General features: G+C 45.2%; 1 protein-coding gene across 1 annotated transcript in view; it reads right to left on the bottom strand.

Moving 5' to 3' along the window:
- The window catches only part of FAM178B (family with sequence similarity 178 member B), a 958,733-nt gene that overhangs the window by 702,977 nt on the left and 231,925 nt on the right, over nt 1–23,831 (bottom strand). The window contains exon 6 of the mRNA XM_063445563.1: nt 12,133–12,214. Within this exon, the coding sequence (XP_063301633.1) occupies nt 12,133–12,214 (82 nt within the window). The remainder of the gene's footprint in view (nt 1–12,132; nt 12,215–23,831) is intronic.

Here is a 23,831-nt window from a genome sequence, read left to right as displayed (position 1 = left end):
TTGCTCAGGTTTTCTCCTATTGGGTTGTCTCACTTTATAATTAACTTTCCCAACTTGTTCAATAATCTCATAGGGGCCATGCCAAGATGCTAGAAATGTATTTTCTACTGTAGGGACCAAAACAAGTACCCTGTCTCCTGGGTGAAAAACTCTCAGTCTGGCATTTCTATTATAACTTTTTCTGGGCCTCTTGGGCTTTCTGCATATGTTCTTTAACTATTGGCATGACAGCTGCCATCCTATCTTGCATTTGAACCATTCTATCAGTCCGTCTGTCTGGGGATGATAAACAGAGGTCCTAATATGTTTGATTTGAAGTAGTTTGCATAACTCATTCGTAACTTTAGACATAAATGGTGTACCCTGATCTGTCAAAATTTCTTTTGGTATTGTCTTCGCAGACGTGTTACGTAGGGGCACTGCTTCCGGGTAGCATAATCCAATCCAAAACCACAAATATATACCACAAATATATACTGATGCCCCCTTGCAGACTTTGCCAGAAGACCTACCAGGTCCATTGCAACCCTCTCAAAAGGTATTTCTAGTATAGGCAATGGTACAAGAGGACTGCGGTATGCCTTAAAAGGGGCGGTTTGCTGGCATTCAGGACAAGAAGAACAGTAATTTGCAACTGAAGCAAATACCCCAGGCCAATAAAACCTCTGTAATGCTCTCTCTTTTGTCTTTTCTATGCCTAAATGTCCCCCCATTATGTGCATGTGTGCAGGATTTAGGACTGTATGTCTGAAGGGCTTAGGAACAAGTAGTTGCTTTACAACATCCATCCCCCTTTTCTCCACTCTATAACTCAAATCATTATGTACCTCAAAGTAAGCATAAGAACGGGGCTCTATCTAGTTGAACTGGATCATCATTAGAAACCTGGATATTGGGGGCGTGGCCTGGACACGGAGCGAGATGGACGTGTTCGCCTAGAGCTCCGCTCCGATCAAACCACCAGACAGCATACAGCAGCGTTTTACAACCGCAAAATCCCGGCGAAAACCTCTCAGAATGGAGAAGAGACCGGCCAAGAAACAGATCAAGAAAGGTCAGGATACTGGTGCCTCCGTAGCGGAATATTTTTCCACGCCACGCACCGGACCGGCGGGACCACAAAATGGCGGCGACCAGGAGGATGAAACCGCGGGAACGCAGGGACCGCCACAGAAACCTGCAGCAGCACCCACAGGGGGCTCCCCAAGGGCTACCACAGAGACAGCGACCATCCTGGCAACCCTCACAGAGGTAAAAAATTACCTAGCAGGGGAAATAGAGCGCTCCACACACGTCCTGAGGGGGGAGATACAGGCCATAGGCGAACGCACCACGCGGTTGGAAAACCGCCTAGAGGCCACTACAGCCGCACACAACACAGCGATCCAGCAAATAAATCATCTGACTGGCAGGCTGGCTACCGCTGAACTTGCCATAGAGGATATGGCTAATAGATCGCGGCGGAACAACCTGCGGCTCAGAGGGTTACCGGAGGCGTCAGGGGAAGGCCCAATTATCGATATCATCACAGCAATTCTCAAACCCCTCTTACCAGGTCTACCAGATCACCTCTGGCACATAGAACGTGCCCACAGGGCCCTGCGCACCAGGAGAACGGACGCGAACACCCCACGGGATATTATTATCCGCTTTCTGCACTTCCAGACTAAAGAAGCGCTGATTAAAAGGGGCAGAGACGGAGTAATCTCCTACCAAGGGGCTGACCTGGCTCTTTATCAGGACTTAGCGCCAGCAACCTTACAACGCAGACGGGAGTGGAGGCCTATCACGGAGGCCCTGAGAGGGGCGAATATACGCTACGCTTGGGGCTACCCCTTTAAATTGCTAACTTTCCACAACAGCAAAACACACGTTCTACAACCAGAAGAGGACGCCTCGACGTTCTTTGCAGCTCTGGGCCTCCAGACCCCACCGCAAGCACCTGCCACGTTGACTGGAGCTGGAGAACTTCCACCTCTTCCAAGGGAATGGCAGACCGTCGGAGAGTGAGGTACCGGGGGCACATTACACAACGTCTGGGCCAGTCCATAGGGTCCATAGGACAGCCACACCGGGTTGGGTCCCGCTGACACTGTGGGGTGGGGGTATGTTGGGGAGGGAATCGACAACTAAAAAAGGGTTTTGGACACCTTCACCAGCATTGTCTATTGAACCCTTATTTGCATCAGCCGGGGTGCAGGGCTCACTTTTGGGGCACCAGGTACTTGGGTGGGGGGCACGGAGGGCTGGGGGAAGGGACAGAGACAGAGGGGACACTAAAGGGGACCTCACCACTATGCTATGAACACACAGGCAGTTTTTTTCTGCCAAGGCAGCACTCAGCACACTCGGGAGAGGGCATATTTAGCAACAACCACAGGCCTTAACGGCAAGCACCCTCACACGTGGGACCTCATGCCACGTGCAGCAATTGTTGTGACTTGCACTCGCTGAATGTTTTGCACCAAGAGTGGTAACATAGTCCGACGCCATGCACCCACTTGGGAGACCCAAAACCCCTTCCTAGGGACCACGACAAGCATGAGACCACACTGACGATGACAACACTGCTGATAACCAATCGGACCACATCCAGTCACGCACACATCAACGAACTTCATAGCTCTACAGACTCTGCTTAATGACACTCCCCACTCCCTGACCACCATACCCTCGGACACGAACCAATCTCCCCGCACAGGTTCAAGACGGCAGACGTAGCAGGGGAAGCCTTAAACAGACAGATTGCCCGCCAAGGGATGCACGACCGACACACTCACACACAAGAGGTTTGACAGTCAGGGGCCCCCATATGATAACACCAGCAGACCCGACCACATAACCCCTGGTCGCCCTCACCCTCCACGACCAACCCGAGGAACCGAGAGACAGCACCGACAGAGCATGACTCCCTCACCCCCGCACCCCCCCCCCCCCCGCCCACATTGACGGGGCCAGCAGGGACCAAGACGATAGGGCCCAGGTTTTTTCTACAAATGGCTGCACGGACCAGCACTAATCCGATTAAGCGGCAAGGTTGCATATTCTGTTATTGTTCAGATGTATTTCACTATAGTTCACAGTCTAAAAATGTACATGCGTACCAGCAGGTCTGTTAACCTATGCTATAATTTTCTCTTCTATGTTTGAAAACGTTTGAATATGTTTGACCACATAGGTCGTTTTTCTTTTCTCCAACGCTGAGCACGGGGACCTCCCCTTCCTCATACAAAGCGCATAGAAACACGGGAGCGGTACTGTAGGGGGACCCATGTTGCGGGTACGCAACACCCCACACATGACACCAACCCAGCCAACTCATACCGGCAGAGCTTCACCTAGTGGACTACTGCCCTTCTCTAGTACACAACACCCACAGACAAGGCACAAAAACCCTCATATACTCAAGGGTGAGCGGGCACTACACGTTACTGAGGAGGCACTCCCACACCCCAGAACATAGCCCGGCATACCCTGGACGCCCAAAACCAGGTCACATCAGACCAACAAAAGGGGGGGACAGGGGGCAGGGAAAAAGCCCACCTCTCTACACGGGACACACGAGGGGATACCCAGGGAGATGTCCCTGACAAAGGGACACACGAAAAATGCCGGATATACTCAGCCGAAACCATCGACATAACACGAATTTTAGCACACAGGGGGTGTGACTGTTACCAGCAGTAGGAACCCAAGTCTCACATACCCCTTTTTAGGAGGGAACATGGGACAGGGATCACCACCCCGTACTGATCTGGCGATTAGTAAGCCCAGATCTTCTGTTATTCTCTCAGAGTTCCTATCTTTCTTCACTCTTCTTTCCCCCCTCCTCTCATTCTACCTCCCTAACCTTGTCAAGCCGGTGGCGGACGCAGAGCGGCGCACACATGTGGCACCGCACATGAAAGGTTGGAACCCAGGGACTATCCACGTCCCTGTGTTCGTGATCAACGATAGGCACCTCTCCCAATGGCAGGGATGACCCTAAAACTAACCTCAATCAATGTTAAAGGCCTGAATGCACCAAACAAGAGACGACTGATGTTCAGAGAGATAAAGCTAATAGGACCCGACATAGCCTTCCTTCAGGAGACACACATCTCCAAAAGCACCACATTCCACATCCGAGATCGCACATACTCCACCACATACGAAGCGAGATCACACCGTAAGGGCAACGGAGTCGCCATTCTCGTACATAACAAGTGTCCGTTACACGTTATGACATCTGAAATAGACACGGACGGGAGGTATATCATACTATCCGGCACTCTACACTCCCATCCAGTACACCTAGTCAACATCTATGCGCCTAACACACCCGACCCCACCTTCTGGGGAAACTTCAAAAATCAAAGCCCTATCCCATGGCCTGACCATTGTGGGTGGGGACATGAATGCCGTGCCGTGTCCAGCCGCAGACAGGAGCTCTGGTAGGGGCCAACAAAGGTCGCAAGGGAGAGTATCCCAGGACAAAATTTACTACAAGTTCCTTCAACAGACCGAACTGATAGATGTATGGCGAGCGCAACACCCGAGCTCGCGGGATTACACCTTCTATTCAGCCCCTCATGGGTCGTATTCTAGAATCGATCAGTTCTTGGTGAACAAAGTGGGCATGGCTAGAGTGATGGAGTCGACAATAGGGTCCATATCATGGACGGACCACGCTGACATCTCATTAAAACTGGGTAACCTCAGTACGGCCTCACCCTGGAACTGGAGAATGAGCCCCCACCTGCTGAAAGACGAAGAATCCCAAGAAGCAATCAGAAAAGATCTCCAAGAATATTTCACACTGAACGAAACAGGAGATGTAGCCCCAGGAGTAATTTGGGCTGCACATAAGGCAGTAATAAGGGGAACGTGCATTAAAATAGCTACAAATATAAATATAAAAGCGGTGGACATAATTATAAAATACCATGCATAAAGTGAACCATGCATACACTCATTTTCCCTGAAACACCCATTTTGGCCTTCAGACAACCACCAAACCTCCAACAAAAATTAATCAACAGGAAGCTGCCCACTGATGGTAAGAATGAAGAAAATGGGACCAGTCAATGCAAAAAACCTCGCTGCAAACTGTGTCAGCACATATGCACAGACAACATAGCCACACCCAACAATAAAACCCACAGCATTAAAGGTTCATACTCCTGCACATCCAGCAATGTGGTATACATGATTCAATGCATAAAATGCCACCTAGGATGCTACATTGGGGAAACCACCCAGCCATTAAATGGCAGAATGAATATGCACAGACACTCTATTAAACACCACAAAGAAGAATCCTACTGCACTCCTGTGGGACACCACTTTACCCAGCCTGGCCACTCACTAAAGGACCTAAAAATCAAAGTACTGAAGGGGGGTTTGAAAAACACCCAGGAAAGAAAAGCCTTTGAAGCCAGAATGATTAAATGGTTTAACAGCAAGAATAGAGGACTAAATATTGATTTGGGATTCCTGTCCCACTACCAACACTTTACATGAACACTCTCCCAGTATTTTCTTACTATTCTGTCATATGTACCAACACTTTAAAATGCATTCCTATATGTTTATTCTATCTATATACCAAGTACTATGTGTTAACCTATGCTTTCCCATACTCATATGCATGCATTCTTATATATATATTTCTGTGCATTTACATTTGTGTATATGAGTTCATGTGCATGTATGTATATGTGTTTATGTATATGTACATGTGTTTATGCGTTCACATATACACATTTATGTGTGTGTGTGCATGTATAAAGTGTACCATCCTCTGCACTGTCTGCTTGTTTGTTTTTCTTTTCCCTCTCTCCCCCCTCACTCTGCTCTTCAGAAAGATATTTATGACCCTCTACAAAGATGGTGTCTATTTTCTACCAAACCTGTGTCTTATCTACACTCATGTCGCTTTAACCCCTATATCACAACTCAACTTTGAATTCTATGTGTCGTCTTGCTCAGAAATGCTTCGGGAGGTTATCCCGAAAGCTTGTCATTAAAAAATTCTGTTAGTCCAATAAAAAAGGTATTACAAGATACAAATGTTATCTGTTTTTTACATCTACATCACTGGACTAATACGGCTACAATCTCTAATTGAACACTATATATATATATATATATACATATATATATATATATATATATATATATATATACATATATATATATATATATATACACACATATATATACATATATATATATATACACACATATATATATATATATATATATATATATATATATATGAAAATATTCAAAAGGTGCTGCACTCACTGTGTAATCCAAAATAGTGCCCGGTGCTTGATCGCCAAAAATGTAGACAGGAGAAATAGACCGCACTCCAAGGACTTCTTCATAAAATATAACTTTTAATGCTCCAATTAAAAGACTTACCCGTTTCAGTCTAGATATTCTAGACTTTCATCAGGACAAGGTAAGCACATGCATAAGTCCCCTTTATATACTCACACCTTCAACTAACAATCAATAGACTCACCCCTCCTGGGTCTGGACCTCCCCTCCGAGCGTCCCGGTTCATTTTCACGCCGAAAATGTTGGTCGCACTCCGATGACGTCATCGTGCGTCATTACGCATGCATCACCCTCGTATCGGGCTGCTTACACTGGATGCTCATGCGCAATGCCTGTAGGCTCATGAGTCCTTTTGAGAAGGTGACAAACCTAGTCAGTCGAACCGAAGGCACCATCAGCGACATCATACCATTTGTTTTCTTCATGGAGCGTGCCCTGCTAGGTCAGGCCGTAAATGAGCGTGAAGAGGAAGTGTTGTGGTCACCATCACCACCAGAAACAGCCTTATCAGCATCGCTTGCTGTACCTGCGGCAACGCTGGAAGAGGATTGTGAGGAAGAGGGGTCAGAGGAGGATTGTAGCTTTGAGGAGGAGGAGGAAGACCAACCACAACAGGCATCCCAGGGTGCTCGTTGTCACCTATCTCGTACCCGTGGTGTTGTACGTGGCTAGGGGGAAGAACATACCTTCAGTGAGACCACTGAGGATGAGGAACGGGACATGAGTAGCTCGGCATCCAACCTTGTGCAAATGGGGTCTTTCATGCTGTTGTGCCTGTTGAGGGACCCTCGTATAAAAAGGCTGAAGGAGAACGACCTGTACTGGGTGTCCACGCTACTAGTCCCCCGGTATAAGCAGAAAGTGCCTGAAATGTTACCGAATTACCGCAAGTCGGAAAGGATGCAGCAGTTCCAAAATAAATTAAAAAGTATGCTTTACACAGCGTATAAGGGTGATGTCACAGCACAACGGGAATCTAACAGGGGAAGAGGTGAAAGTAATCCTCCTCCTCCCACGACCACGCTGGCAAGGACAGGACGTTTTAAAGACGTGTTGATGGAGGACATGCGGAGCTTTTTAAGTCCTACGCATCGCCACAGCCCTTCGGGGTCCACCCTCAGAGAACGACTCGACCGACAGGTAGCAGACTACCTTGCCTTAACTGCAGATATCGACACTCTGAAGAGCGATGAACCCCTTGACTACTGGGTGTGCAGGCTTGACCTGTGGCCTGAGCTATCCCAATTTGCGATAGAACTTCTGGCCTGCCCCGCTTCAAGTGTCCTGTCAGAAAGGACCTTCAGTGCAGCAGGAGGTATTGTCACTGAGAAGAGAAGTCGCCTAGGTCAAAAAAGTCTAGATTACCTCACCTTTATTAAGATTAATGAGGGATGGATCCCGAAGGGACTGACAGTGGGCGATACATTCGACTAAAAAAGGCCTGATGAGGGGGACGTAACAGGGATTAAACTGATAAGAATAGTACTACTTAACACACCTTATAATAACGCAGAGAGAGGAGTCTGAAGAAGAGGAGTCAGAGGAGGAAGGTGGCTTTGAGGAGGTGGAAGACCAAACACAGCAGGCGTCCCAGGGGGCTTGTTGTCACCTTTCAGGGACCCGTGGTGTTGTACGTGGCTGGGTGGAGGAAGAGACCTTCAATGACATCGGTGAGGACAAGGAACGGGACATGGCTAGCTTGGTATCCAACCTTGTGCAAATGGGGAGTTTGCGGTTGTGCAAATGGACTGTTTGCGGTTCTTTGCGGTGCGTTAAACGGGGAGTTTAGTCTGTCACTGTGAAGCGGGCGTAACCCTTACACTACCTGATCGATACAACATCATACCTGATGTTTTAAAGCATGTTATTCCAAACAATTTAGGAATGTTAGGTGATTTATGCCATTTATGGATTAAAACCAGACTCTGCATCAACTATGTAATTTTCCATGGGAGTTTGCCATGGATCCCCCTCCAGCATGCCACAGTCCAGGTGTTATTCCCCTTGAAACAACTTTTCCATCACTTTTGTGGCCCTGTGGGTTTTAAAATTCGCCTGCCTATTGAAGTCTATGGCGGTTCGCCCGGTTCGTCCGTTCGCGAACATTTGCGGAAATTCGCGTTCGCTGTTCGCGAACGGAAATTTTTATGTTCGCGACATCTCTACATATAACCAATGTTTCGGTCCAACTACCTTGACATATTACGAAAAGTTTGGTAATGGAATTCAAATGGTGAATGTATGCTTTTGCACAGCTGTAAAAAAAACAAATGTTATCTTGTGGATTTTGAAGTCCTAGGAGTGTGTTCTTCACTTTGGCTGAGATCATCAAACTTGATGATTTCAGCCAATCCAGTACTTTCCCATAGGAAAGCATTGGGAGGCTATTGTGCACATGTGGTAAAAAGCTGTGCAGCCAATCACAATCTCCATGGGGAGCGTTTAGCGCCTCCAGGCAGACCCAATCTAATACACTGCCCTTTCCCCCGTTCTAATACATTGCCTCCAAATCAAATATGCTGTCCCCCCTCCACTCTAATACACTGCCCCACTCCCTCCACCAATTTAATACACTGCCTCCCCATCCCCCAAATTAATGTACTGCCCCCCTCTCCCCAATTTAATAAGCTGCCACCTCCATCAAATTAATACACTGGCCCCTTCGTCCCCCAATTTAATACACTAACCCCCTCCCTCCCTCAAACTAATACACTGGCCACCTCCCTCCCCAAATTAATACAGTGCCCTCCCTCCCCCCCCCCCCCCACCTCCTCCAAATGAATACACTGGCCCTCTTCCTCCCCAAATTAATACACAGGTCCCCTCCCTCCCCCAAATTATAACACTAGCCTCCTCCCTCCACCAAAGTAATACCCTGGCCCCTTCCCTCCCTTAAATAATTACAGGGCCCCTCCCTCACTTGAAGAAATACAGTAGTGTCCTCCTCTCTCCCCCCCACCCCCATATTCATACTCTAGCCTTCTGCCTCCCTTAAATTAATACACTGGCTCCCTCACTCACCCAATTAATACAATAATCCCCTCCCTCCTCCAAATAAGTACACTTAAATGCACTGGCGCTCTCTCTCTCTCCCTCTCCCTCTCCCTCCCTCAAATTAACTCACTAGCCCCTCCATCCCTCAGATTAATACACTCCCCCTAAATACACTGCCCCCCCCTCCTCCCTCAAATCAATAGTGGCCTCCCCCCTCAAACTAATACATTGACACCCTCCCTCAAATTACACACTATACAGGAAGGTGCCTATAGCCCCTCTTCTCCTACCTTAAGATGAGCCGTTCATCCTCCAGTTCCAGCTCTTCTCTTTTCAAGCAGACCAGACGTTCCTCTGGCACTACGAGCATGAGGGAAAGGGGAGAGGTTGGCCTGCTCTGCAGACAGCCACTCTGTGCACTGTACTGCCACGATAGAATGCAATTGCCCATGGAAGGCAAGACAAGAATCAGTTGCAGCCATAGCACAAAGCGGCCCTAGGGCCGCAAGTTTATAATGCTTGCCCTAAATGGTAGTGAATTAGGGATAACAACACACGAGAAAGATTTGGAAATTGTTATAGACAACAGACTAGACAACAATGTGCAATGTCAATCGGCAGTGTCTAAGGCCAGTAAGGTATTGTCATTTATAACAGGAGGCATTCATTCTCAGGAGGTATCATTTTACCTCTTTATAAATCACTGGTTAGACCACATCTTGAATATGCTGTGCAATTTTAGGCAACTGGCCTAAAGACGAATATTATGGCATAAGGAAAATTGCAAAAGAGGGATATAAAATTAATAAAAATGAATGGAACATTTTAATATAAAGAAAGGTTAGCAAAGTAAAAACCTCTTTAGTTTAGAAAAAAGGCACCTCAGAGGGGATATGATAGCATTATATACATGTATCCGGGGACAATACAAACCATTGTCTGGAAATCTACTCACAAACAGTACTATACATATGATACAAGGTCACGCTTTTAGATTGGTAGAAGGGAGATTTTAGTCTAAGTAAGGGAAAGGGTTTTCTCTACGTGAAGAAGTGGTTTTATCAGTCTGTACAGATATTGGATGCATACTTACAAAAAATAATATTTAAATTGTGGGTTAATAAGTTTCTTTATGCAAGGATAAATCTGACTGCCATTATAGGGTCAAAAAGATTTTTTCCCTAGTTTGTTGCAAAATTAGAAGTGCATCAAACTGTATTTCTGACCTTCGTTAGGATAAGCAGCGTAAAACTGATGTAAGAAAGGCTTAACTTGATAGAAACATGTTTATTTGTACATTAAGCCCCCCCCCCCTGTCGCTCATGAGTGGGGACTGAGAGCTGGAAAACAGCTCCCCCCATTGCTATTTAGGGTTCCCATCTCCCACCCACAGGGTGGGGGTGGGACAATAGGTCCTCTCCCCCCTTATTGTCACTAGGACCTCCAGCCGCCGCTTATGGGTGGGGGCCTGGGGGAAAATAGGTCCCCAACCTATTGTAATTTAGGGCCCACACCCGCCGCTAATGGGTAGGGGACGGAGGGACAATAGGTCCTCAACCCCTATTGTCACTAGTGCCCCACCAGCTGCTCATAAATGGGGGCCAGGGACGACATAGGTCACCACCCCCCATTGTAACTTAGGGCCCCCATCCGCCGCTCATGGGTGGGAGCTGGGACAATAGGACCCACCATTGTAACTGCTCATGGATGGGGGCCAGGGGAGGGAGTAGATATCCCTCTCTATTGTATCTTAGGCGGGTGGGGACCAGGGACAATATGTCGTCTCCCCTTATTGTCACTAGTGCCCTCACCAGCCGCTCATAGGTGGAGGCCGGGGAGGGGGGAACTAATGGTCCTCCCCCCTATTTTAACCCGCCGCTAATGGGTGGGGGCCAGTGGGGAAGGCTGTAGGTGCACCCCCTCTATTGTATCCTAGGGCCCCCACTTTCGGCTCATGGCTGAAAGGATTTATGGTCAGATCCAATCATTCAAGAAGGATCTATCCTGTATCTAATGTCATCCTATGCCCTCCGAGGGCAGAACAGACCCACAACTGGGCTAAAAGTCAGAAAGTCAGTTGGTCAATAGATGTGGGAGTCACATATAAAGAGTGGCAACCACGAAGTCCCATGAGCTGGTGAGTTGATGCATCGTCAGCTTCAACAAAAGACCAGTTGCCAAGTAGGTAACAGGCCCATGCCTCCCTCGGTAGAAGTGACAGCGATGACTCATCCTCCAAGGCCTGCTAGCGGTTTTGAAACCTGGACGAAAGTCCTCAAACAGCATGTCCAGCTTAGCCAGGGACAGATTTTCATGGGAGTGTGCTGAGCATGTGGCATCCGCTATTTTAGATAAGACTGGACTACTGAGAGTTACTAGTCGATAGTGGATATTTAAAAACTAGCTGTATGTGCTGGGGTAATGTTCACCAGCAGGGAGGTGAACAAGCGTGTGGGAATGCTGTGTATGTCAGCGAAATTAAATATGGAGTGATTGGCGGCTTTCCCCTCACCCACAAAGTAGGCCTCTTGTAAATCCTCCCAAGGCGAAATCCTCCAGATGTGGCCAGTACTGTGGCTAATTATAGTGTATGTAAGCCCACAAAGTTGTAGGACAACTTTAGATGCCATATGACCCCTGATGCAGACAATAAGTCTCTAAAAAGGTTGAAATAACACCTATTCTCTGGGAACTCTAAAAAAAGATACAAAACATCAACATGGCAGTCAGAGCCCCCCAATCATTGACCTTTTTATTATAAGAATTAATAACCTCAAAATTGAACAAATGTATTGATATATCAATACTAACCTGATGTAATTAAGGTGCTTATGCTGATCTCCCACAGTGTTTTAAAGGAGTCTCTGGACGTGTTGAGATTTGATGACATCAGCTTTAAAAAAAAAAAAAAAAAAATAAGGATATATAAACATTCAGAGGTAATAAATGTGTGCATATAAACGTAAAAATATGCGCAGTATATATTAAAGGGCACTGTTACTTGTGAGATTTTTTTATTCAAAGACCCCACATGGTGACATATTAACTTGCACAGTAGGGGAGAGGGATGGAGCACATAGGGATATATACTTACCTTAAAGAACACTCCAGGCACCAACACTACTTAAATGCATTTGATAGGATTTGGCCTCATTAATATTCTGTATTTAGTTTTTTTGCATTAAAAAAAAAAAATGCTTTGCGGTATGCTGCACCATAAGCCTGCTTTTTTTTTTTTATTCTTTATTTTTGTTGTGCATGTTTTACATAACAATGTCATACGCCACAACAGCGTGTCCAAGAATGTACTTAGGTTGAACAGTGGCAAGAGGAATTGCACATTTTTGTATATTTATACTAAACATTTGCTTGGCTAAACAGTGAAGTCATAGAAATAAAAATGAAAAGGTAGCTTATTATAACCGTTATAACTGAATATATCCTCGCTAGAGTTGCTGTGGTTACCGTAAAATAATATACAAACTGATTGGTACAGGCTAGGTCTAGCTGCAACACATGGGTGAGTCACATATAGTTAAAAGTCATTAAAATAATGATGAAAAGGTAGCTTATCGTAACAGGTATAGCTGAATATATCCTCGCTAGAGTTGCTGTGATTACCATAAAATAACATATGAACTGATTGATACGGGCTAGGTCTAGCTGTATCACATGGGCGAGTCGCATGTAGTTAGAAATTGTTAAAATAGAGAGGAAAAGGTAGCTTATCATAACAGGTATAACTGAAAATATCCTCGCTACAGTTACTTTGATTACCATAAAACAACATATGCACTGATTGGTGCAGGCTAGGTCTAGCTGTAACACATGGATGAGTCACATATAATTAGAAGTCATTAAATTAAAGATGAAAAGGTAGCTGACGACAACAGTTATAACGGAATATATGCTCGCTAAAGTTACAGTGAATACCATAAGATAACATTTGAACTGTTTCATACCGGCTAGGTCTAGCTGTAACACATGGATGAGTCATAAATAAACAGAAATTTACAGTCTGTGCTGATCTGTCAGAACTGACATATAGACATATACATGGAAGTCCCTCTAGAGGCTGTCTAGTACACAGCCACTAGAGGAGGACTTAACCCTGCAATGTAAATATTGCAGTGTATGAAAACTGCAATAATTACACTTGCAGGGTTGCGGGTAGTGGGAGTTGGCACACAGACCATGACAATGGGCAGAAGTAGTCTGGGTGTCTGGAGTCTCCCTTTAAGGAGGCAGGCTTATGGTGCAAAAAAAATAAAAAAAATTGCTTAGAAATGCATAAAAAGCCAACATATTAATGAGGGCAAACTATCAAATGCATTCAAAGTGTATTAGTGACTTGAGTGAAATCATATTAAATAAGTGGAGCTGAGCTAGAAAGGATATTAAATTGGGGATAACCCCTGCTGAATACATACAAAAACTAGAAAATTGGCAGCCTACAATTAATTTTCATTTTAACACACTAAAAACTTTCGGTGAGCCAGTATAAAGGCAATTAAATATTCAGATAAGTGTGTTCGAGCATACAAACACACATTTTGTAATCTCTCTGCTAATAAAATTAAGATACCGTATATACTCGAGTATAAGCAGAGTTTTTCAGCACATTTTTTGTGCTGAAAAACCCCAACTCGGCTTATACTCGAGTCAATTGTCTGTATTATGGCAACTTACATTGCCATAATACAGGCAGGGGGCTGTGGGGGCTGCAGAGCGGTTACTTACCTTTGCTGCAGCTCCTGTCAGCTCCCTTCTCCTCCGCGCCGGTCCGTTCAGCACCTCGGTCAGCTCCCAGTGTAAGTCTCGCGAGAGCCGCGGGGTCATAGTGTGAGCTGACAGAAGAGCTGCACGGACCGGCGCGGAGGAGAAGGGAGCTGACAGGAGCTGCAGGAGAGTTAAGTGCTCTCTGCCAGCCCCCCTCCCCCCCACTGAACTGCCAATGCCACTGGACCACCAGGGAAGGAGAGCCCCCCTCCCTGCCATGTATCAAGCAGGGAGGGGGGACGAAAAAAAATAAAATATAAATAATAATAAAATATAAAAAAAATAATAATAATAATAACTAAATAAAATAAAAAATAACAATAAATAATTATTATTAAAATAATAAAACATGGGGGCGGGGCCAAGCAGCCAAAACTCAAAGCTCCGGGCCTAAAAGTCGAAATCTAAGGAAATCCACAAAATTCAAGCTCCATCCAAGCCCAAAAGTACCAGCCTCACCTGGGCACTGACTCAAGGAGCAGACACATGACATTTTTCTACGGCTCGCAAGCCAAATCTGCCCGCAAGACACGGTGGACACCAAGGCCTAGCGACCTGTGGAGCCCTGCGGGGTGTGCGCAGACTTGGGCCGACTGGGCCTACTACTCAACCGACCCAGAAACGTCTCCCCCCGGGGCAGAGATGGGCCGCACGAGACCAAAGACAGCGTCTACAGCACAGCACGGGACGAGAGACATAAGCCAACTGCTTACGGGCACCCCAGCCCCGAAACCCCGGGAACGAGCAGATAGGGGAGCCTCCACAGACCTGTCAGATGACGAAGACAGCCAGCTACAACTGCGGCCTTCCAACCCTGCACAGCCCGGCTCCAACACACTAGAAGCCCCGCCGGCCTCCACTCCATCCACCAAGCAAGACATCATTGATCTCTACGACCGCATACGCAAACTGTTCGATGCGGACATGGCGCAGGTGAAGGAGGAGGTGCTGGCGGTTACCGAGCGGGTCCGAACCACGGAAGAAGATGTGGCAGACCTTAAACAAGGACTCATAGCACTGGGAGAGACAGTAAGCTCATTGCAAGCCTCACACACCACCACTGAACACAGGGTGGACACAATTGACGACAGAGCAAGGCGAAAGAACCTGAAGATTAGGGGGTTGCCGGACACGGTGACCTCCGACGAGCTGCCTCACTTGCCCAGGAGGCTACTAGCCACCATACTTCCAGCTAAACAGGCAAGATCGATAGCCTTAGACGGCATCTACCGGATCGCAAAGTCGCCAAAGGCACCTGAGGCCTCCCCTTGAGACATTATCGTGAGGTTCCAATCTCTCGCCGACAAACAGAGAGTCATGAACGCGCTCCGGGACAAAACACCCCTACCCTTCGAATCTAACCAGCTGACCTTCTACCAGGACATTACCCGGTCCACCTTGCAATGGCGTTAAACTATGCGACCACTTACCGGGAGACTTCAACGAGCAAACATCCCGTACCGATGGTCGAACCCAAGAGCCTTAATAGTATCGACGGCGGAGACAATCCACAATATAACATCCCTCGGAGATGCCTCAAAGCTCCTGACAGCACTTGGAATCGCAGATACTACGCAAGAGTCCCAAGAGACAGCACAAAGGCACCGCTGGGACGTCCCGTCTGGGGCGAGTGACTTGAACACACTAAGACTAACCGCACAAAATACTTGCTGAAGTCACACCTGTTAAGACCCGTTGTCTTTGTTCCAAATATCTCACAAAGGTTTACTTATATGTTCACTACTGGTTTATGAATCTTGTCACACCCCTGGCCCTAGGGCGTCCGGGCCGCATTCTGGCACCCGACACTAGCCTGCACACATAGACAATTAGGCGGAGGAGACCCCCTCAAAACTGCACCCCTAGCTCAAAACACCATCAGCGTTACGGTCTCCTCTCCCACCCCACCCCCACCAACCCCCATAGGTTGGGGACAAACATAAACACAGAGGACTCGCTCCTAAATGGAACTCACCACAGGACCGAGAGGCTAGCCGCATAACACCAGAGCAGGCATCTTTAACATAAACTAGGAACTACCACCAGATGCAAACACGCTAGCCCAAAATACCGCAATAGGATTTCGACCCTAAACACCAACATCGCACACAAGACTGAAGCAAATCAGAGCCCAAAACTCTGCAGTATCTACCACAGCTATTACCCTAGCTACACATAGATAAACCGGCTCACAAGGGTCCTCAGACAAACAATTCAAGCTCGATCCCACACATTAACGCACAAGTGTGCAGTTCCACATCACCACCTAGCCACACACTAACCTCTTATATAAACTAGGCTTAGATAATCCTCTACCAGGGTACTCTTATTATGTCAAAATCTTCTCGTATTGCATCACCCCGGTTCGCTCCTATGAAAAAAATTTGTGCAACCCAATGTACAATTTTGAGGATAACATTGTTAATCGTAATCAACATACTGTACAAATGCAATATCTGTTATATAACAATGCACAACAAAAATAAAGAACTGCACTCATATACACACACGCTGCACTCATATACACACACGCTGCACTCATACACACACGCTGCACTCATAGACACACGCTGCATTCATTATATACACACACTGCATTCATTATATACACACACTGTAAATAAATATTCAATTAATATAATTTTTTTTAGGATCTAATTTTATTTAGAAATTTACCAGTAGCTGCTGCATTTCCCACCCTAGTCTTATACTCGAGTCAATAAGTTTTCCCAGGTTTTGGGGGTAAAATTAGGGGCCTCGGCTTATATTCGGGTCGGCTTATACTCGAGTATATACGGTAAGTATAATGTAGTGATGATGTGAACAATGCAGACAGCTAAACACATTACCCAATAGATTGGTGTAAAATGTAGCAGAGGCATACAGAAATCCTACAACGCTTTCCCTCAACATGCCTTCGAGGGCACCACAACTAGACTACGGATTACAGCATTTCTAAACTGAACTAATATTCTCTGAAAAGACCCTACACAGACACAGTGTGAAGTATACACTGCGTTCTTGCTACAATTTGGGCTGTCAGAATGTTTATTGTCAGCCAACTTTTAAGTGGTTCTGGATATGTGAGTGAGACCATTACTTACTGCATTATAACTTAATGTTAACAATATTACCCTATGTCTTTCTTTTTGTTTTAACATTTTAGATTGACTGACCAAGTTTGGGTAAAGTTGTCTTATTCTGAGTGCTCTCACCAATTTTATATATTTTCTGTATCACTTGTTGTTTTTTTGTGGCACTGTGGCCCACAGAGGTGATTGTAGCACCATTCTATTTTAGGGATTTTTTACTCATCTTTTATTGTTTATTAGGAGGTACTCGATCGGCTTGAGGACCAGGTAAGTATATCTACAATATACTGACAACGTTGGTGACCTAAGACCTGGAAAGCAACACTGGGGCTTGAGGATAGCAACCCCCAAGGTTGAGTAAGTTTGAAGGGCTATGCTTCCAAACATGTGCATTTAAAACTTTTTGGAATTTGGGGAGAAGGGACTTAGGGATATAAGTGGGCATAGTCCGATGAGGCCGATCAAGTTAAATCTTGATTGAGTTAATACTGCCTGACCTGGACGTTCCTCCTCCAGTTTACTGGGCCAACGTCTCTTGAATCTTTGTTAGCAGTTTACAATGATTCACTGATAACAACTGCCACTGAGAAGCTACCAACTGGATACCCAGATAAGTGAGAGATTTGTCACACCACTCTAAAGGAAAAACCTAAGCCACATATTTTTTGTGGTCACATTAGGTAGATCAATTTGTAAGGCTTGGGTTTTTAAGATATTGTTTTAATAGGAGACGTTACCAATATCTTGGAGAGTCTGCATCAAATTCTATAGTGTTACTTTAGGTTCCTTTAGCAGTATCAGTATGTCGTCAGCGAAAACGGCTACCTGTCATGGCTCCCAGCTCTTACACCGGCATGACAAGTGCGGCCACACCAAAATGAATAAATTTTACCTACCTGGATCGCGGCGGTTTGCCGCCCGACCCTTTTGTGCTCCGGGCCCCATGCGGGGTAGCGTTCTAAGACACGCTGGCCACGGCCGTTTCAGTTTAAATAAAATACATACCACTGTCCACAACCAAGATGGCGCCGAGGTGCGTGCAACGTCAAATCATAACCGTGCATGCACATTTTGGGGTCAGAGGTCAAATTCTGAAATCCTACAAAATCAATGGCTTAAGAGGCATATTTAAACCCTGAATAACTTCTTATCAGTGCCCTGTCGTGTTTTCCACTAGATGTTTGTCAGAGAGTGCATTCTTTTTCTTGATAATTTTTTTTTTGGTATTTTACTTTTTCTTGCATTTTTACTTTACCTATTTCTGGTATCCTTGACCTTTCGCTAGTTTTTTGACTATTCTTTTTTTAAGTCAAGTCTGACCATGCTACCATGTCCGGTATACGCTGTCCTTGTTCTTTTTCTGTATTATTATATGTTTCATAGCTCTGCGTGTTGGGACATATAGTATTCGTGGCACTATCTTTTCCTCTCCAATTGGAGTGACGACACTTGAGATGTGTAGATTATGTTTGAAGAACTAGATGAACAGCTCGAATGCCAAAATAAAAATTAATGGGGAAAGGGGGCAACCCTAGAGTGTACCATTTGTTATAAAAAAAAAAATTATAATAAGATAGAAATCCTGGTTTGAGTACTCTGGCAGAAGGGGACACATGCAATGTCATTACTCCACTAAGGAATCTTGGCGGGAAATAAATCTATGTACCATGTAGGAAATAAACTGCCAGTGTAAGTGGTTGAAAGACTTTTTTGCATCTAATGTCAGTAAAAAGCTGTAATGACATGAAGGGGTGCTGCCCTGGAACAGCACTGTCACTTTAAATGTGGGAACCCATTCAGCAGAGAAATAATTACCAAGACACAATTAAATAGGATAAAATCAAGAGATAAATATATTTACAGGAAACCAAAGGAAAACACAAAACAATATATATATATGCACTAATCGTGCAGGCAACAAATATTGAAACAGTCCTTTGGTATAAGGGTAGGATTGTGCAGCTGCCACGATTATCAGGTAGGGCACAGGTCCAGAGTCACAAGACAATTATAGTGACATCAAGATCCAAAGGAAAATCAATGAATAAGTCTGCAGGGACTGGATCACTGGTAGTAAAGCCGTAACCACGGAACCAGAACACAGGATCGGAGGACACAATAACGAAGGACCAGGAGGACACAATAACGCAGGATCAGGAGGACACAGGATGAAGACCAGGAGACACAGGACACATGAAACAGGACCAATTCACAGTATGCAGGAGCCAGGAGCCAAGAACACAGGAAACCAGGGAAACAGGAAACAAAAGGCAATGATCTGGCAAGGAGTGAGGGGAGAACCCAAACTAAATAGGTGCTAAACAAGGACCAGGTGAAGTGCTTAATGAAAAGAAATCAGGAACAGTGCCAAACAGAAACAGTGGTGAGTATGAGTACTGCACGAGGGCAAATCAGCTGAGTGTCGTGACAAAAGCCCAGGAACTTTTGTCTATGCATTATTTTTATTAGGTCTATAAATTGTCTGTCTGGTGTTATCTCCTGCCTGTCATACAGAAACAAACCTAGTCTGCCGCCGGGGACACCAATCAGGTTAGCCAGAGCCGCCATTAGGGCACGACAATAGTGATGGTTGTCAAAGGCCCGGCGGTCCTGGTGGATTCGAACGGCTTGGGAAGACAAAGTCTCCCCCTAGTTTTGTAATCCGCCACCACTAGAGGCGGAAAAAAAAGTCTCTGATAGTGCTCTGAGGGCCATTGTTTGCAAGTATAGCGAAGAGGGGGCCCAGCTATTTCCGGCAGATCCTCTCCAATTCTCACAAGCCCCTGACCATCAGAGCATTGCCGCGGGTTACCATGCCAATGCTCTGCATAGCACACAGGCCATGCTCAGGAGAGAGGAGCTGCTGGAACCTAAAGATTGCTGGGCCCCCATCACAATATAGGGAGTTTGCAGCCTGTACAATTAGACTACCAGGGAGTGCAAAAAAAAAAGCTTTTTGGACACGGAATGCAGCCCCTAGTATATCCTACATCACATATTTACACACACACTGAATCCACTACACAAACACGCACATTGTATCCACTACAAAAAACAACCACTCTGCCTTTACTATACATACACTGCATCAACTACACACACTCTATATCCACTTCATATACACACACTGCATCTACTATACACACACACACAAACACACATCATCTGCATCCATTATACACATGCTATATCCACTACACACACTGCATCTAATACACGCACACTCCATCCACTATATTCACACTCTGCATCTATTTTACACACTGCATCCACCATACACAAGCTCTCTGCATCCTAAATCCAATTGTTTAGCCTTAAGTGGAACCAGATTAAGAAATTATTTTGTGTGTGTGTGTGTGTGTGTGTATGTGTGTTCGGGGCAAATAGCTGTATATGTATCACATCCTGCTCTGTTCTGTGGAGATGTCTGGCTTTGGCTTCTGGTATCCAGTACTCTTTTTACAATTCTTGTTTAGTTTTTCTTGTTTTTTTGGTTTTCTATTTTATGTCTGGTTTTCTTTATGCTGGGATTTCTGGGTTCATTCCTGTATTCCGTCCCTGGATTTCCCAGTCTCTTGGATTCATTTAAATGTTTGTTTTATTTGCCACACCCGTTTGTTTTCCATCCTTCCTTTTTGTTTCAGTGTCATGCAGGCAGCTGCTGAAGGCTTCTGCCCTTTCTTGCAGGTAAGTGATATATATATATATATATATATATATATATATATATATATATATATATATATATGTCTTCTTTGGTTGTTTTAGCATACATTAGGCAGTGTAGGACCTACCAGATATGGGGTACATTGGCGTTGTTGGCAAGCTTATGCAATGTATGATCATATAATGTGACTAAATTCCCATGATTTTCATATATAGTACTTAGTTATTTCTCTTCTTGTTTTGACTTGAATCTCCTGTTTTATTTTGTCTTGTATTCCCAGTTCATGTACAGCCCTGTCCTTGGTTTTCCTCATGTCTCGTGTACATGTTCTGGGTTCTGCTTTCTGTCCTGCTCCAGTTCTGGGTTCTATTAGTTATGTCTTGTTTGGTGCCTTTCCTAGCCTTGTCTTGTTTCTGTACTGGATACATTCTTGCTGCAGAGCCTTCCTATTTAGCTCTGGGAGATCTGCTTATTTCCTGCTCATAGTTCCTGGGATCCGCATAAGCTGAATCAGGGTTCTGGTATGTGGCTGAACAAACGCTGGTGCTCAACACCAGGGGGCGTGAGGTTACCCTGCACCAGACCCTGCTAATCCACCTCCACACTGCGACTCCTATTCTGAACATCAGGCATACTGGGTCCCAGTCCTCGCACCGCCGCCCGGACAGTGTCTGGGTCGAGGGCACCGGACTGCCACCGTAGCAATATGGAGTAAGGTTCCAGCATAAGCGTAGGATAGTATAAAGGGAGCAAGTCGGTTGTGGTGTGCCGAGACCGATGATACGGTAGGCCTGTAAATAAAGAGGGCCCACCGAGGAGTAAGTAAAGTAAATGGAAAGAAAAGAAAAGAGAAAGCGTTGAGCATAATCGTTGTTAGTGCCCTTTGTAACACGTGTCGTTTTTCTCCTCACTTCACTTATGCACTTAATGCACCAAAGGATATCAACTTGCACCATGGGTTTTTAGACCCATCTCTTATCTTGCAGTGCCACCCCTAGCGAGTATAGTTTAAGGCTGATTAGGCAGGTGACTTTACTACTTAGATTCAGACCTAGTTTAGAACACCCTTGAAGGTGTTTCCAGGAGACTAGGGACTAGTTCAGAGGTTTCTTTAGCAGGGTTTTTTCTCCCCATTACTGTTTTATCCCTCCACTAGCCCAGTACCACTGGTTACGACTAAACTATAGACACTAACAGGATTGCCTGTTGCTTTGGGATAGATAGCAGTCCATCTCATTTTACTGATACATTTAGTATCAATTACTGTGTCTTCTGTATCTCCTGCCTACAGCTATATATTTATAGGGATATGTTCTATACCCCCCCCCCCCCCCCCCATAGGTACATATAATAGGTATTTTGCACCACTAATTTTAGTATAAGATTGATTTTTTTCCTTTTGGACTGGGGGTACTGTATGATATAGTGTCTCTTTGTTACTTTTGAAGATTTATTAAAGATTTATTCCCATTATTAGTGTTACAAAGGGCACTAACAACGATTATTTAGGTAGCATATTCTTGCTCCTTTATTATTATTTTTTCTTTTCCCCCTATATTTATACTATACTTCCTAGGACTTGTAGGCAATTGTTACTTTTATTTTAATTGTCATTTTTTTCTCATCGCCAGTTTTGGAACTACCTTAGGGGATTTCCCTTCTCTTCCTTTTTTTTGTTTCATTAATCTATCTGGGTACAAGCCCTTTGGTGGGACTGGCACCACCATCTGACCACACTCCTTTGTCTTTTCCTTTCATGCCTTCTTGATTCCATCCCTTAAGGCATCTGGCAAAGACAAGGTAGTATCTGTTTATCTGTTGTTGAATGCCTGTAAAATATAATTTAATGGTGTGAGAGAGTTCCAGTTTAAGATGGCAAAAAGAAGCAAAACCTAGGAGAGATGTTATGACAAAGGTTGAGATATGTCGTGTTCCAATAAGAATCTTTAAGCAAGGTGAAAGCTGTGTTATACTTCCTACAAGTATGGGACGAAAGTGCTAAGTGGGATAGTGCATGCTATGCTGCATGAGTATGTCTAATCCATGATTTAGTCTCTGGAACAAAAGAGTGGCCGTGACCGTATGTGCGGCTGTAAGAAGCGAATGATGACATGCCTGGAATATAAATGAGAATTGTCAGCAGGGATGTTGCAACCGCATGGTACATAAAAGCAAAAGAGATGTGACAAGCAGCCAACCAAGTGAGTTCTGTAGAAATATAATGATCGTATGGGTGATGAGTGGCGTGTGTTGATGATATGGCATGTTGCTTAGTTGTCCTTGACCATGATTGACCATGACCTTGACCATGATTGACATCAGCCGGTAAAATAGGGTAGATACCCAAAGGGCTGAGGTGGTGAAAAACTTTCCAAACCTGGATGCCATGGTCAACTGCTCCAAACCATCGTTCCCGTAGATTGCTGCTAAACCCGTGGTAGACGCCACGTCTGACCATCTGGTTGGAGGAGTGTCAGACAATCCTGGGAGGAACATGCTTTTACCATGCCAAGTGGTTAAGAAATTCTTCCCCATGTGCAGGTCTGCTGTGGCTAGGGTATCTAGGGACATCGTCATGTTGGAAGTGTGAAAAAGGGGAAAGTAGTCTGTATGTGAAAGTGAGGCCTTGTGGTACGATGCGCATGGCAAAATTAAGCAACCTAGTAGGGATTGTAGTACCTTGCGGTTGCAAGTACTAAGCAGGAGGTAGTGATTGATGTTGTTGAGAATGTTCTCTATTTTGTCTTGTGGTAACTTGCTTGTATGGATGCCAAGTCAAGTTGTATGCCCAGGAATTTGATGATAGTGTCTAGCCTTCTGTTTCTTATGGGCCCAAGTAGTCAACCAGACTAATGCTTCTATGGAAATAGGTGTTATCTTTGACCAACAAGTCATCCAGATAGTGTATGACTGTGAGGTCACTGTATTTATCACAACAAGAACAGAGTTTCTGTGAATATCGAAGATTGTTG

This window comes from Pelobates fuscus, chromosome 3 (assembly GCF_036172605.1).
Source record: "Pelobates fuscus isolate aPelFus1 chromosome 3, aPelFus1.pri, whole genome shotgun sequence".
NCBI classification, from domain to species: Eukaryota; Metazoa; Chordata; class Amphibia; order Anura; family Pelobatidae; genus Pelobates; species Pelobates fuscus.
Note: the sequence above shows the minus strand (reverse complement) of the source record. Positions and strands in the feature narration are given on the sequence as shown.